The sequence below is a fragment of the Bombus pyrosoma genome, linkage group LG9 (assembly GCF_014825855.1).
Source record: "Bombus pyrosoma isolate SC7728 linkage group LG9, ASM1482585v1, whole genome shotgun sequence".
Taxonomy (NCBI): Eukaryota; Metazoa; Arthropoda; class Insecta; order Hymenoptera; family Apidae; genus Bombus; species Bombus pyrosoma.
In genome coordinates, this window is record NC_057778.1 from 10,690,364 (window position 1) to 10,705,931 (window position 15,568).

General features: G+C 36.2%; 2 protein-coding genes across 9 annotated transcripts in view; one reads left to right on the forward strand and one right to left on the reverse strand.

Annotated features, from left to right (window-relative positions):
• The window catches only part of LOC122571079 (ammonium transporter Rh type A), a 43,908-nt gene extending 32,109 nt beyond the window's left edge, over positions 1-11,799 (forward strand). For all 7 annotated transcript variants that reach the window (XM_043734343.1, XM_043734342.1, XM_043734339.1 and 4 more), the window contains 7 exons: positions 2,081-2,231; positions 3,674-3,821; positions 4,684-4,902; positions 4,992-5,074; positions 9,477-9,620; positions 10,847-11,012; positions 11,370-11,799. In XM_043734343.1, coding sequence (XP_043590278.1) covers positions 2,081-2,231; positions 3,674-3,821; positions 4,684-4,902; positions 4,992-5,074; positions 9,477-9,620; positions 10,847-11,012; positions 11,370-11,527 — 1,069 coding nt within the window. In that variant the 3' untranslated portion in view covers positions 11,528-11,799. The remainder of the gene's footprint in view (positions 1-2,080; positions 2,232-3,673; positions 3,822-4,683; positions 4,903-4,991; positions 5,075-9,476; positions 9,621-10,846; positions 11,013-11,369) is intronic.
• LOC122571076 (signal recognition particle receptor subunit alpha homolog) lies at positions 11,610-15,404 on the reverse strand. 2 transcript variants are annotated; one of them, XM_043734333.1, is made up of 8 exons: positions 15,179-15,404; positions 14,618-14,987; positions 14,148-14,189; positions 13,747-13,888; positions 13,525-13,663; positions 12,905-13,437; positions 12,403-12,817; positions 11,610-12,321 (listed from the first exon to the last, which is right to left on the reverse strand). In XM_043734333.1, the coding sequence occupies exons 1-8, from the start codon at positions 15,293-15,295 to the stop codon at positions 12,196-12,198; spliced, it is 1,884 nt and encodes a 627-aa protein (XP_043590268.1). In that variant the 5' UTR covers positions 15,296-15,404; the 3' UTR covers positions 11,610-12,195. The 2 variants fall into 2 exon arrangements, with proteins under 2 accessions (XP_043590268.1, XP_043590269.1); XM_043734334.1 differs by lacking the exon at positions 14,148-14,189 and having other exon boundaries at positions 15,179-15,403.
• Between the last annotated feature and the right edge of the window lie 164 nt (positions 15,405-15,568).

Here is a 15,568-nt window from a genome sequence, read left to right on the forward strand (position 1 = left end):
TTTGAATAATCTGACTAATTAGGAAATACCATTGCACACTCCGATATTTCAAGTTACTTTCCATACGCAAGAGAAAATATATTAAAGCGAATCCGGGAAACCTGAATTTCCTTTTTGCAAAATATTCTCCAAGATTCGAAAGTAAAGTTTCTCAATTTCAAGAATCAAGATATTTTTAAGAAATAAGAAATTTCGTCGTGACGATGTTAGTTCGACGATGTAAAATAGCGCTGGTCCTACTCGATCGGCGCAATCGTTAAATTTGTTTCAGGATAAAGAGAATAAAAAATAAATCAGAAGAAAGAAATGTACATGTAACAGGCTATGAAGGAAAAAGAAACGCTATGTTTACAACTACTTATAAATAGCAGTTCATGGGCTATTCGCTTTTGTAAAAAATTATCATGGACAATGTGTTCTGTTTGGAACTTCTACTGCTCCGATCGAGATTTTCACAAATATTCGCAAAATTATCGCCATCGGGAGGAATTTTGGAAATTCTTGCGTGACGCAAGGCCGAAGTTTGCGCCTCGTCTACGTCACTGTATTCGAAAAACGCATGGTACACGTACGTATATAGCTATTGGAAACAAATAAATTCGTATAGCAGTCCCGGTAATATACACATCAGGTTCCTATTGGCAGGAAAGTCGGAGGATATTTTTGTCGGATACTGCTGCAAAATATATTCGAACCGGCCGATGCACGATTGAATGCCAAAGCCAGCTTGTAGGATTGTGTTTACCTGATGCATGAATAGTTGATAAGCCGAAAAAGTGTGCAACGAATACTCTGTGTTTCGAGTCCTCTTTTTTCCCTTCGTCGAGCCTCGAATTCACGCTGGCCTATCGCAATAAGAGAAAAAGTCTGCCTCGAATAACAGTCCGCTCGAATTTCCAAACGAAAAGTGATCATAAAGTGGAATATCGCTGTATCGCTGTTTGTTAGTGCGATTACTTTCGTAGTCTCTACGTTGTTCGTTCGTATCTGTTACGACAATTATTTACTCGTATTAAGTAATTCGTGCACAAATATGTGTAAGAGCGCATTGAAAAATATATAGAACGGGTAATGGAACGAGAGGAAATAAAAGAGACATTTTACATTGAATTTTTATGCGGAGTGTTTGATCTGTGTTTAATCTGGGAATAAACATTTCCTATTAAACACCGAATTCCTTGCGTTCTACCTTCATTAATATATGATACGAATAAAACGCTACAACACTGTAGACAAGTTCTTCAAAATGTATATATTCCCAGAGAATAATTATCGTCTGATAAATATCTATAGGTACAATGTTCTCCACCTACGAAATCTTCTACGATCTTATCCTTCCTATCACATTAATAATACATCGCATCGTGGTAATTTAACATCACCTTGTACACAGAATAGACTAGTAAATTCTTCGTTGGAACGGTTAATATTTCTTAATCACTACCTTCAGCCAGGATTTTCCGTTTCTTGAACTCATCCAAAACTTCGATTTATTCCCATCTCAAGTTTCGTTCTGCATATCTTCGCTTTGTAAATGCGGTGTTACGAAAAAGCCTTCTCTACCTACATCCTCACGAACTATTACAAACTTAATGACAAAATTTTAGTGGCAAAATCCGCAATCACTTAGCTACCAACCCAATAACATCGGAAATTATCCACGCGCTACCCGGCCGCCTCTCGTTTGCCTCTCAATGACAACCGTTGTTCCAGTTATCTCGAACAGCGTTAAGAAACAAGGATAAAGAGCAAGGTGGCTGGGAAGCTTGTTCGAAAGAAGCAACGTCCCATCTTCCATAATATTCCAAAGGAATAAAAGTAGGAAACGAAAAGAAAAATAAAACGTATATTCACTCTGGTTGCTATACACGAGCCGCAGAGGCGCGGAGGAATGGTCGCGCTTGGTCCGCGAGAACGAACCACCAGGATATCACGTCCGTGTTCCGGTTCCGTGATCCGACCTGTTTGCATAACAGTCGAGATCGCGCATCCATGTTATGAATACTGATCTCCGGTTTTCGGGACGACTAGCAGCCGGTTAATAACGCGCGTATCGATCAACCCACGTGGCAACTTTCAGCCTGCTGAACGCGGACGTTGCGGTAGCCACGCCGTTGATATCCATGGGTGCTTTGCTGGGTAAGACGACCTACATACAGCTCGTGTTCATGGGCATTCTCGAGCTGATCATGTTCACCGTGAACAAGTACGTGGGAGAGCATCTGCTCATGGTAAGTCAACTCCTGCTTCTTCGGCCGCGTTTACGAGCGTCACGCTCGATTTTCAAACGACCCGCCATCGAGAGCGCGAGTTTCCGCTCGATACCGGAAACGACCGGTTCAACGGCACGTACAGAGGCTTTCCGCTAGGCACGTTATCGGCTTCTGCGGAAGAAAATGATGGATATTGGATGATGGATGGGGCGCAGAGATCGAAGAGGAATTTCTGCTAATAAAATGAGATTGTCAGGGGCGTGCGGGGTTGTTGGTTAATTTGAAACGTCGGTTAATTTTGAAAGAATAGAGGCAGGAAATTTCTTGTAACGCGGAGAAGCTGTCAAGTGTATGTACAGGCTCGCTAGTCGATCTAAAAATAGTTAAAGTAATAGTTTTTGAAGAACAGCGGGAAATTATTACGCGCGTGCTGTTCTACAATTATCCAATGTATCTTTAGAGAACAGTAGAATATTTTACGTACCGTTGAAGATTCTTCAATTTTACCAAAGCTCGAGCATTTGAAACATTTATCTGTGAAGTTAAATTTAAGACTTCTATATGATAAATTTTGATTATCGAAAACGGAAGAGAATTTGGGAATGTGGGCTTTTTTAAATTCTCTTCCTTAAAGACAGTATGCTGCTTCTTTTCCTTTTTCTATTTCACAGAATAATCGATATATGTATAAAAGTGAAATATCGCTGACATACGATCGAAACAGACATTTATATAGATTTTCTTCGATCTACTTCGATCTCTGTTCGTCCCAAAGTTTCAAAAAGTTTGATATTTTCGAGGGGGCAATCGCGTGCGGTATAATTTCGAAAGTTCCGTAAATTTCAAAGTTTTTAAACGACGCGACGTTGGAATAGGATTAGCGAATACTGATAATTAGAAAAGTTGCGAAAAGGTATTCGAAGCGGTCGATTTTAAAAAACAAACTAAAGTCGGCCATCGTGTAATCGATAGCCAAAAAAGTAGAACGAACACGTACTAATCAAATCGTTTCTCCTGCTTACTTTCGTTATTAAATTTCTTCGAAAGTTCCGTTTTAAAAATTACCAGAACTTCGACCAACACACGTTGAAATCACTGTTGGCAGTGAATGTTCGAAAGAGTCGTAAGCACGATGTGTATTACTGGTGAACAAACATGTTTCCACAGTATTCCATATTGTCCTGGCGCATCGAACTTATTTACTTTCGCTATTATCGATTTTATTTTCAATTTACTTTGGGATTTTGCTCGAAACAGAAATGAAATCTCTACTGTGTTACGCGTGTTAACGTTTATCGATGAAAATATCGTTACTCTACGAGACAGAAATCTAAACAAAATGATTTAAAAAATAAAAATCATAACTAGAGATCGAGGAACTCGTAACAAGGACGAGTCCTGTCAATCTTTCTTTTTCTCTCTTTTCTCTTTTTTTTCTCAAATGAATTTTCATTTCGCAGGCCGTCGATGCAGGCGATAGCATGTTTGTCCATGCGTTCGGAGCATATTTTGGACTTGCCGTCAGTTTCGTATTTGGAATGAAGGACAAGCCTAAGGAACATAATCTCGAGGGAGCATCCTACAACTCTGACATTTTCGCGATGATTGGTCTGTTTCTCTAATCTTTCTCTCCGCTTCACGATCCAGAAACATCGCTAACTTAGTCAAATTATACTCCCAACCTTAAATAATCGTTCAAGTTCGAAGAATCTTACGGAAGAATCATTGACTTATCCAATTTTTGAATCTCTTTCGATCCATCGATACTATCAAATTCAATTTTTTAACACGGAGGAGACTACGAAAGGAAATTCCAAAGATTCGTTCGATATCTTTCTTTTTTTTCTAGATTCTACAATTTTATGAAATTTAAAGTAATTGGAGTATTTATATCATTAGTGCACACGATATACCGTTGCTTGATCTTCCATTTCCAGACTAACCATTCGCGCGATTGAAATTAAACGAAATATTCCAGGTATCATTAGGTTGTCCGAAAAGTATCTTTCTTTCACAACAATGCACCTTTATACAAACATGAAATCAAGTCTGTGAAATGTCGCGGTGTTTATCTCAACAAAACAAAAATAATTCGACAAAATAATAGCAAACAAAAACCGTCGTGCGTCTATTATTTTCTCATAAAACGAAAGAAACTTTTCCGACAACCTAATACAAATAGCATTGAATTTTGTTCGAAAGTTCATGCGCGAGATAATCACGGACGAACGATTTATATCGTCTTAAAATGAAACTGCATTTCGCTAATAGCCGAAGTAACTTAACCACGCGTCTACGCTAAAAGCTACTATCAAAGATATAGCCATCTCTTCAAACATCGCGCCATTCCTCGTTGCACAAACTCACGTTCCGCAAATTCACGTATCGCAAGTAAATTCATCGACGTCGAATACAAAGATAGTATCTTTGAGGGAAACGGAGGAAAGGAGAACATAGTTTGCTTCGACAGGTACCGTGTTCCTGTGGTTGTTCTGGCCATCGTTCAACAGCGCCGCTCTGGAAGGAGACGATCAGCAAAGGGCCATTATAAACACTCTTCTGTCCATCTCGTCCAGCTGTGTGATCGCGTTCGCGACCTCCGCCCTGGTCTCCAAGGATAGCAAATTCAACATGGTGCACGTGCAAAATTCGACGTTGGCCGGCGGTGTAGCCATCGGCACCGCAGCAGGTACAAGACGATCTAATTAATCGGAGATTTACATTGGACGGTACTCGATCCGTGCGTCTAACCAGCCGACATTTTCTGAATAAATACAGGCATGATGTGCAAACCGGTGGGTGCTTTGGTCGTGGGTGCTCTAGCTGGACTACTCAGCGTCTTAGGATACAAATATCTCACGGTAATTGGCTGCTTTCTTGCTTTAAACGCGTGTGAAATGAACGGACGAATCGGATGGATGATGAAAGTTTCGCTGGTAGTTGGAACGTTTGAGAAAGAAAGAAACGAGAATGCAGAATGTTTGAGATTGTGAGAAATAGACGTGCCTCGATCGATCGGAGACAAGCAGTGGCTGGATTGATTTTAGGATTCGCTGTTGGTAAAGGTAAGAATTGTGAAACGTCAATTATTTTTAGAGGATCGATGTTGAAACAAAAGGATTTTTTGAAACTACGACGGCGTACGGGTAGCGAGATTTCATGGCAGATCGTAATTATTTCGAAACAGAAACGTGGTTACAAAACGACCACGATGATCACTGTACGTACGAGGGCTGTAAGTCAGTTGGATATTTTTCATCGAACGATGTTCTACGTTCGTTATTTTAAATGATTCGATATTATTTTTGATATTATGAAAAGTCGTAGAGCGTGTGAAATTAAAATACCAACGACAGTTAATAATTACACGATACGGAATGTAAAGCTGTCGAGGTAAAATGAACTACAAGAGAATCAGAAGTGACAGTACGATGTGATATTATGTAATGAAGGTAAGTTTAAGTTCGAAAGGTGAGTGGTCCCGTTCGATATAATCATAGTAGAAGCTCCGTGCAAAGCGTTGACGAGGTCGACTGAAATTTTTAAGCTGCCAAAGTGGCGGGGAAAGTTCCCGCGAGGTTCATATACGTGGGCAACATAAATTTCGCGGAAAGTGGGTTTCGTCGATGAAACGACGTGCACGTGAAGCCCGGGAAACGATTATGAATCGCGAGCAAATTAAATTTACCGGCACGTGATCGGCTCTGACGTCGGTTATCCTCGATGGTTACCTCCAACAGCCTATATCACGTTACTTTCGTATTTCGTTACCGTCCAGTAGCCAGATTCTCGTTAATCTTGTGTCAATGCCGTGATTTCATATCGTAAAGTTCCCACCGCGATTATATCGTTTTTCTCTAAATTAGATCGTAAAATACTTCGCAAAAGGAGAAAAGAATTTTTTTTACTCGCCATGTTCCTCGCTAAATCCAGTTTTTCACTGAGTTAAGAACTTTTGTCCTCTCCAAAGTTGCACTTATTTTACGGATGTAGTAAATGTAAAAACAGAATATACGAATAAGCGTTGTAAATATAAAGAGATGCAATTATCGTTGAAAATTCTTCAGACTTCGAAAGTTTATGTTTTCTAATTCGATTTAGTTTCAAACATCCTCCTAATTTCCTACAAAGTACAGAAAAACGATGTTACATTGACCTTTTAGGTGGCGAATTTACTTTAAAACACTAGTATCGCTAATAACCTTAGCATGAAACGAATATATTTAGAATCTCGACAGCGTTTGTAAATACTATACTCTTCGATGAAGTTTTATACTTGTCACGCATTGATAATACGACAATACGCGCTTTGTATAAATATTTGTAACGTTAAAAAATAACGTTTGAAATACTCTTAAAACATGCCGAAGAGGGATAGCACAAGGGGCTAAAGAAAAGATCAATAAAAGATAAGAATAATGAAGAAAGAGTCAAGCTATCGATATCACGTAATTTAACCAATTGTTCCTTAATTTGCGCGGAACACAGACTTTAAATTGTTTAAACCCTTTCCTTTCGCCCTGAGTCTCGACAACGGAATAGAGAAAACGCGCGATGGCGGTATTGACTTTGCAAGATCCGCGGAAGACGAATAATCATCGCGAAGAACTTTCGTCAGAAGTTCTTTTAATCATCCGCGCGATTCATGCGGCGAGGTTTCCTTCGCGGCTCGCTAATTCCATATTCTTTATGTACTTTGTTCTTCTGATTTCCGCGCCCTTTTCCTTCCGCGGTGGAACTTCCGAACACGTACGGATCAAACGCGGTTTAATCGTATTAATCAGCGATTTTTTTCTACAACGAAAATCTCCTCGCATCTATGCTAAATTTCTTCGTTGAAAGTTGCCTGGAAATTAGTCTAGTTATTAGTAGAGTTAATGCTTTCGCGTGATATTACTAAGATGAATTAAGAGAGGTAACAGAGGTTTCAACGCCTCTGCGAAAACTCCAATTTATCGGATACTATAATCCAGAAGAAATAATCTGGAAATTCTAACTTATACAAAACTAACGAGATATTTCCTCTCGGGCTAAAAAGTCCAACTTTATCAAAGAGAAAATAATAATTTGTTACAAGCGGATCTTCTACCAAAAAATTATCATGGTATTATACAGAGCGTTAAAAGATAATGAATAAAATTTACAAGTAACAATGATAATATAAAATGAACATTTGTTAAAGGTAAAAAGAGACTAATATCTTTGCAAGTAGAACGATAAAGCACATGGAAGTAATATTTTGTATGTGAAAGTCGTAACGACGAAAAAAAACAAAAAAAAGGGGAGAAAAAATTAAAACTAAATTGTTTTCAACGTGGTACGCATCATCCACTTAGATTTTCCGGTTTTGTTATCTTTCGCCCGTTTAACGCTCGCGTAGATCTATGCTTTCCACAGAACAGTCAGTGGAAAGCATAACAGTAAATATAAGCATATCTGGGAAACGTGTAGGTAGTCGCGAATTTGCGTGAAATTTAGGAGGAACAATTATCGTACGTTTCGAATGCGTTACTATTATTAGCGTTAATAGCGATTAACAACGTATAATAAAATATAAAGGGGAATTGAAAAAATATGCATGAAAAAATTAATAACCCTGATTGCTCTAACGAAATGCATTTTAATTAAACGTTAGTCAAATTGCCAACTTAAATTTTCCTGTTCTTCTGGCGAAAAAAATATAAATAGAAACAGAGAAAGGAACAAGGACGTAATAGGTACGATTCTTTTTAGTCTCTCACTTTGATTGAAAAAACGACGAGAACAACAAATATACGAATGCTACATTTTCGTACGAGATACATTTTTTTCCATCAACTTTTTCTCCCTTAGTTTGTCCTCCTAAATTTTGTAAAAATGAAAATTACGCGAGAGTAACATTTTTCGACACAGTGCGCGCCCCATGTTCAAAGGAAACAGCGATATTAAGTAAAAAAAACTAAAACAAGGAATGGTAACAAAAAAAAAAAGAAAAGAGAGGAAGCGTTCAGCTGATGCAGGAAACAAATTAACAAATTGGTTTTCCAATAAACTGAATGCATTTTATTCAGAGATAACACACAGCAGAACGACAAACGAAAATCGAGGAAATGTAAGACCATTTAGTCAACCACTGTCAAATTGCTTCGAACAGTGACCGTAAAAGAAAATATGTGCTAAATATATGTTTAAAATGACATTCGACATTTTATTCTAATAACAGAAAAAAAAAATCAAATTCTATTTTTGAACATCCATTGAAGAAGATCGACACAAGATCAAAGATGATGTTGAACGAAATTGGAGAAGGATGATGAATGATCGTAAAGAGAAATTAAAAAAACAGATAAAAAGAAAAGTGGAGAAACATTCAAGAAATTATAATCACTTTACAAAGAAGTAATTTTTTATATCAATAAAAAATGTGAATAACAAACAAAAGTAAATGAAACAGTAACGAAACGGAATAAAATTTTTGCACAGATAGAAAATTTACAGTGCATATCTCTAAAAATAACTATACGGCCAATTTATCGCACGAAAAATTCACGAACTATTTCGTGAATCAGTTCAAACCCCCCACTTGTCCCCATTAATGCCCAATCATTACCTCTCATCTACACCCATCATCAACCCCAATACCCTAATTATAGCCTCGACTTCATCCTTACTATCAACCCTCACGATTCTAACCGCCGTTCCCCGGAAGTCATCCACTTTAACTTCATCCTGCAATTTATCTTCTTAACCCTTGTTCATTCTTCGCATTAATCTGATACGTTTCGATAAATACAAAAATACCGGCTGTATGCTTAATGCAATGTTCAATTTTTCGGAAACCATGCGACTGATTTCAAATTGGAATTGTTCACGGTTTAAATACTATAGCACATATTTGTAAAAAATATAAGCAATCTTGTGCTTAAATATGTAAAAATCATACTTTTTCTCATTGCTTTTCGATAAAAGAATTTGCAAATTTAACACCTTGATTGTATCGATTCTTTCAACTACTACATAACCTATTCACGAACAATACAACAAGCAATCTTATGCCTAAACATATACGAATTTTATCTTCTTTTCATGTACGATAAAAGAATTTTCAAATTTACCTATTCATTATAATCTCATTGTATCAACTTTTACCATCGTGCCTTCGGTATCAGTAGAAAAATCAAATTGAAAAAAATGAGGAATGGCTTGACTCACCAGTTACAGTAATCTCCTTCAAACTTGCAATTTCTAGGCTTTTGGTCACGATTCTTCCACTTTTTCTTCCAGCCACTGATCCAAAAACGTCTGAGGATTCATGACACGTGCGGTGTGCACAATCTCCACGGCATGCCCGGCGTTTTAGGTGGTATCTTTGGCGCACTGATGGCAGGCCTCGCCACTGAAGCCTCTTACGATTATTCCCTTTACGAGGTACGTAAGTTTCCTCTCCTTAACGAAGGATTAATTGGCGACTGGCTTTCGGGTAATTGAGTTCGCGGAAGGACGCTAAATACGCGACTAGCCGGTGAATAGGGGCCAACTTCTGTCTATTCTACGAGAACGAAAAGCCTCGGAGATCGCTTAATCTATCGGTTGTGAAACGGATATCCCGGTAGGTGAACGTAAGAAACTCGTGGCTGTTGTTGTTGTCCGCTGGCCAACGTAACTTTAGTCTTTCGACCTAAATCCTAGGGGACAATTGCAGTGATCTTTGCTCTATATTCTCTGTGTCGGTGAATCTTGGTATCTTCTATCAAAACGTTGTTAGGAGAGGTTATGAATGATTTTTAACATTTCGATCTATGCTTCCCTTTTCTTTTGGTATATTGGAAATTTTTGATGTTAGAATATAGAATACTGCGTGACCGAATCACTGTAAGTATAAAGAGCGTATGCAAGCATACATATATGTCGGAAGTTCTGAAGTAAGTGCTATACTCTGTGCCATACCAGAGGGCACCATTACGTTCTCCATTCCGTGACTAGCTATTCTAGGAACAATATTCCTATTTCTCAAGACACAGTACTTGTCGATATTCCTATTTCTCAACACAATCATTACTTGCCATCTAAATTCTCTCGTTATAAGCAATCATACACTCGATACCCGATAGCTACGTGACTTCAAGTTACTATATAAATATCGTCTGATGTCTACACATTCTCACTCACATTTTCACTGGCTAAACGTACAATCCAAATATCTGCTATAACTCAGCTCGAGCTACTGATCAATTTTTTATGCGATCGGCATATTTTTCTCATGACATTATTAATTAGTCGAAGCATTAAATATTTAAAGCCGTCACACTGCCGCCATCCGACTTTGAAGACAAATTTTAAATTTCTCTTCAAAGATGGATGTCGCTACAGTAGCGACATTTGAAATTTGTCTTCAAAGTTAGACGGCGGCAAACGTCTAAAAAATAATACGTCGTTATTATGATGTGCACGTTGAATGATTCTTGAATGATTTTGATAAAAATGATATTGTATAAAATATGATTTACGTATGTAAGTTTATCGTTATTACTGAAAGATTCAGAATTATGCAATTTACTTGCAATTTACTTTCGCAATCTACTTGCTGAAAATTACGAGTGGTTTTCAATTCGCATATTGTTTCATAGAAAATTTATCTCGCTTCTTCTTGTTAGATCTTCCCCGCGCGAGCACCAAACTCTGAAGCAAAGTTGGCCGAGATGAGAGACAATTATGGCATATCAGCTGGTTTTAACAGAACAGCAGGGGAACAGGCTGGCTATCAATTATTAGTACTAGTAATTACAGTGGGAATCGCCATCGTTTCAGGATTAGTAACAGGTAATCGTTTCTCATTGATAATCCAAGTGATATTTTGAAAATAGTAAATTGCACAACTCCTCCTTGTATCTTTCTCGAATTAAAAGAAGGAGCATAAACAGTTATTAGAATATTGATTGCCATTTAAATATTTACTCAATTTCACGGAATCAACAATGCAAATTTATAAAAGTTTCTACATTTCTTTTCTTTCAATTTTAATTGTAGTCACATTCTCTAGGACATTGTGTGTTATTCTTTTTCTTTTATTTCTTTCTTCTTCTGGAAGAGGATATGCAGAAAAGAAATGTAAATTTATACATAGCTCGCTTTAAAATCATATCGACATCGCACTGGGACAAATAAATTCTTGCGTAGGTTTAATGATGCGGATGTCGATCTGCGGTTCGATTTCCGAGGAGCAAAAGTTCGACGATGAAGCCCATTGGGAATTGGAAGAGGAAGCCTCGCAAGAGTCGAAAATCAAGGAAGGCAAGAGCTATGGCGGCGACCAATTACCGATGGCCCATATCTGAGACGAGTCCTTGTTATCAACAACAGCAAAAGTATTACGCTTGCACGTGAATGCAAATAAATGACAAAAATGGAACCCTGAACTTAGGAAAACTTGTAAAATTTATTAAACAATTTGTTAAACATCACATACACGACGCATTTTCACCGGTGCAACAATATTCTTGCAAGAGGAACAGTCAATTTATATGCTACGTATTCAACAAGTGGCAGGAAAATGAAAAATCGATATTACAGACAGAGCATACAAAATAAAATAATTGTTGAAAGAAAAGCGAAGCATACGAAGAATGTATGGCATTCCATCTCCTTTTTTTAATCGCATTATTTATATTTCTTAGAAAACACCATAAATTTATATCATAAATCATTTATAACGAATTCGAGCGATTCTAGGAATAGCAGTATTTACCGAGTCGTTTAAACGCTAGCGTATTAAAAAATTTATCATAAGAGCAATATAAATCGATGAAAGATGATAAAAAATAATACATATGTATTTAAACACGATAATATATTATTCTTGCTAAACTTTTTGTATATAATTGTAATTATTATTATAATGGAGATAATTAATTCCACGAAATAGTTGATAACAATCCATTGAAATTTTAATTAATTTTTTTTATATAATAATTTTAATATCATCTTTTATTATTCAAATCAACAATTACTTCATTAATGCATGTACCACAGCTTTTGCGTTTAATGACTTCAAATCAGTATAAGTTTGCCCTGTCCCAACAAAAACGATGGGTTGTCCAGTAATATACGTCATAGAAATTGCCGCGCCTACCTGAAAACCAATAACAATAAACAGTATAATAATATATCGTAATAAATATTTAATTATATCCTGTTGATAGATTCTATTCACCTTATCATCGATTGTATCAAATTTAGTTAACACGATGCCATCAATGATATGAGGATTGGTGGATTGACTATGATCGGCTAGTGCTTGATTAAATTTTACCAATTGATCAACAGCTTCGTTTCCAACAAGAGCTTCGCCAACAAAGAGTACTAAATCTGGTTCGTTTACTTTGATCAACTTAGTCAAGGCTCTCATTAATGGTTCGTTATCTTGCATTCTGCCCGCGGTATCCACCAAAACTACATCGATTTTCAGATCCTTAGCAAAACGGATCGCTTCCATGGCAATACCAGCAGCATCTTTTCCATAACCTTTTTCATACAGTTGAACCATAGATTGATTTTCATGCTTCTCTGGCGGATGAAGAGCATTCAAATGGCGCATGTGAGTTCTCAATTGTTCAACTGCACCAGCTCTGAAATGAAATTATTTGAAAATACAACACGTCTATATTAAAATAAAAAATTAATGAAATAGGAACTGTGGTAAATAAATAAGGTACCTAAATGTATCACACGCTGCAATTAGCACACGAAAATTATTCTCTATAAGCCAAAAACAAATTTTCGCTAGATTTGTGGATTTTCCCACCCCATTTACGCCGCAGAAAGTCATAACATAAGGTCTGTTATTTTTTTTTGCTTCCATTGCGTCTCGCAGAATATCCACACGTCTCTTTGGAGACAGTATTTGCACCAATGCGTCGGTCAGCGTGGCTTTGACGGTACTAGTCACGCTATCGAACGTACCAAGTACTTTTCCTTCGAGCTTTACACCGACAGAATCGCACAATTTTTGAGCAATATCAGCTGCTACGTTTTTCGAAATCAAGTGATCTTTTAATTTTTCCAGAACCGGAGCCATATCCTCGTGTTTCAAAGACTTATTACCGACCAAACTCTTGAACATTGAAAACATACTGTTGCTTTTCTTTTGTACTTGGGGTTTGGGATTCTCCATTTCTTCGTCAGACTCATCCTCGGAATCACTTTCAACTACTATATCACGAATGCCACCTTTCATCTGGCCTACTAACTAAAGAGATAATTTTGAAAATTCCATTTTTTAATTATGAATAAATTATTAGACATAATTATTTAATTAAAAATAAATGATTTATACTGTTTTATCAGCTCCCACATAATCGCCACTTTCTTCTGGTTTATCTTTGGTGCGTTCCAAAGCAGCAAGATCTTTGATAGTCCCACCTAATTCCCACACACGGGGTTTCTTGCCAGCTTTCTCAGGTTTTTGGCTTTTTCTATAAAACATAAATATTGTATAGCAATAGCATATTATTTCATATAATACAAAATTTATTGTTTCTAAATGTAAGAAACTCACTGTTTATCAACTTTTTTCTTTTGATTATTCATTTTTTGAGCCAATTTCATACGGTTTGCTATTAAAACTTCTTCATCCATTTCTCCGTTATGATTTACTTGATTGTTTGACAAATCCTGTTTAGGGACCTCTTGAATTTTCACTGTGGAATTAAATAAAGGTCAGAACATGAAAGACTAAAAATTACTAGAAAGAAAAAGGAAAATAAACAAACTGTTACAGACATTTAATTATCGTTTTAAAATTTAATAATTCATTATTGGGGATATTTAACTTATAACATGGAAGATATTAATTCTCTCATAGACCCAATCACTGTTAATATTGTTAATCCATAGCAGTAACATATAATTCATTTATGCAGCAGATTATGTGTGTATGTAAAATCCAAAATCACTTACTTTGATCATCTCTATTAGTATTAACTCCCGTCTTCCTTTTACCTAGAAGCGAAGATCCCCATTTCCTGTTAGTGATACCCACATTGGAAAGGACATATTACTACCTAAATGAAAATTGCTTGTGATTCTATATTAAATCCTAGACAAATATCCTCAACAGCTTAAAATATTCAACAATAAAAAATAAATGAAAAGGCTAATAAAAAGTAATTCTAGATTATTCCAAAAAACCATTGGCAATGGTTATAATCATAAATAATAGAACTACTCGTATTATATAAAGAATTATACCTAAACCATTTTAAGCCTTCCAATATAAAAAAGCAATAATAATGTAAAAAGAATATACAGATAGCATTAAGCTACAGAAACAAAGTAATTAGTAATATCTTAAGCTTATTAAAGGCAAAGCATTTGAAATAAATAAAAGATACATTGAATAAAATCTCCAAATTGCATTCATTACATACCCTGTTTTTTATTATCTTTGTCATCTTTCCTTTCAATCATACTAGCAACAGTCTTTTTTGATTTTTGACTTTCATCAAAAGTACGCATTTGTTTAGGTATCTTAGCCTGAGTTCGTGCCCATTGTTCAGCCATAGCAAGTACATGCTCATAATTATTTTGAAATTCGAAATTGTAAAACCACTTAGAGTTCTCCAATTCATTTTTGAATCTATCTCTAAATTCTAAATGGATGTCGTTTAAAAATTTGTCTACATACGACAATTGTAGTATTTTTTGATATGCAACAACAAACACTAGCTCAAACTCGTTATCGAGTTTATACTGCAACCGTAAGGAATCGTATTCAAAAGTATGATTTCCCGTACGTTCCTGCAAAAAAAAATATACAAAATGTCATTATGATAAATATTAATTGTTTAATTGATCGATTATTTAAATATGGAAGGCACTCCTTTTTTCGAATTTAATCCCTCTTCAACATTAAGATCAAACTTTTAATGGTATTCCATATGGACGTAACGAAATTCAAAAAAGTAAATATCATTGACAGCAACACTTACTTGCAATATGACACTTCGTATTAGAGCGTTAACACTAGGAGCAAATATTTGCGAGGTGCTTTGGAAACACCATAGAACAATACCACCTTTACTGAATATAGTAAATAAGTCGAGCATGATTATACGATTTCTTAGTAATAAAAAAATGTTTGATTTGATGTTACAATCTAACCTACTGGCGATCGTGCACTTTGATTTTTGTACACGTCAGACAGATACTGCAAGAAACCTTAGAACAAAAACTATAAGATACGATGAAACGTAAACATCGAGAAGTTTTAAGGCAACTGTACATTGCAACGGAATGCCATGTTAGTGCCACAAAAAGGCGCCACACGCAAGACCCGCATATTTTAAGTGTATATATGAAGTTTTACATGTACTAAAATT

Coding starts and splice junctions, on each gene's coding strand:
- LOC122571076 (XM_043734333.1), bottom strand. CDS start 15,295: ATGCTCGACTTATTTACTATATTCAGTAAAGGTGGTATTGTTCTATGG. Junction 13,889..14,147: donor TACTAATAGAGATGATCAAA/GTAAGTGATTTT, acceptor TTAATTCCACAG/TGAAAATTCAAGAGGTCCCT. Junction 12,818..12,904: donor GCAGCGTGTGATACATTTAG/GTACCTTATTTA, acceptor ATTTCATTTCAG/AGCTGGTGCAGTTGAACAAT.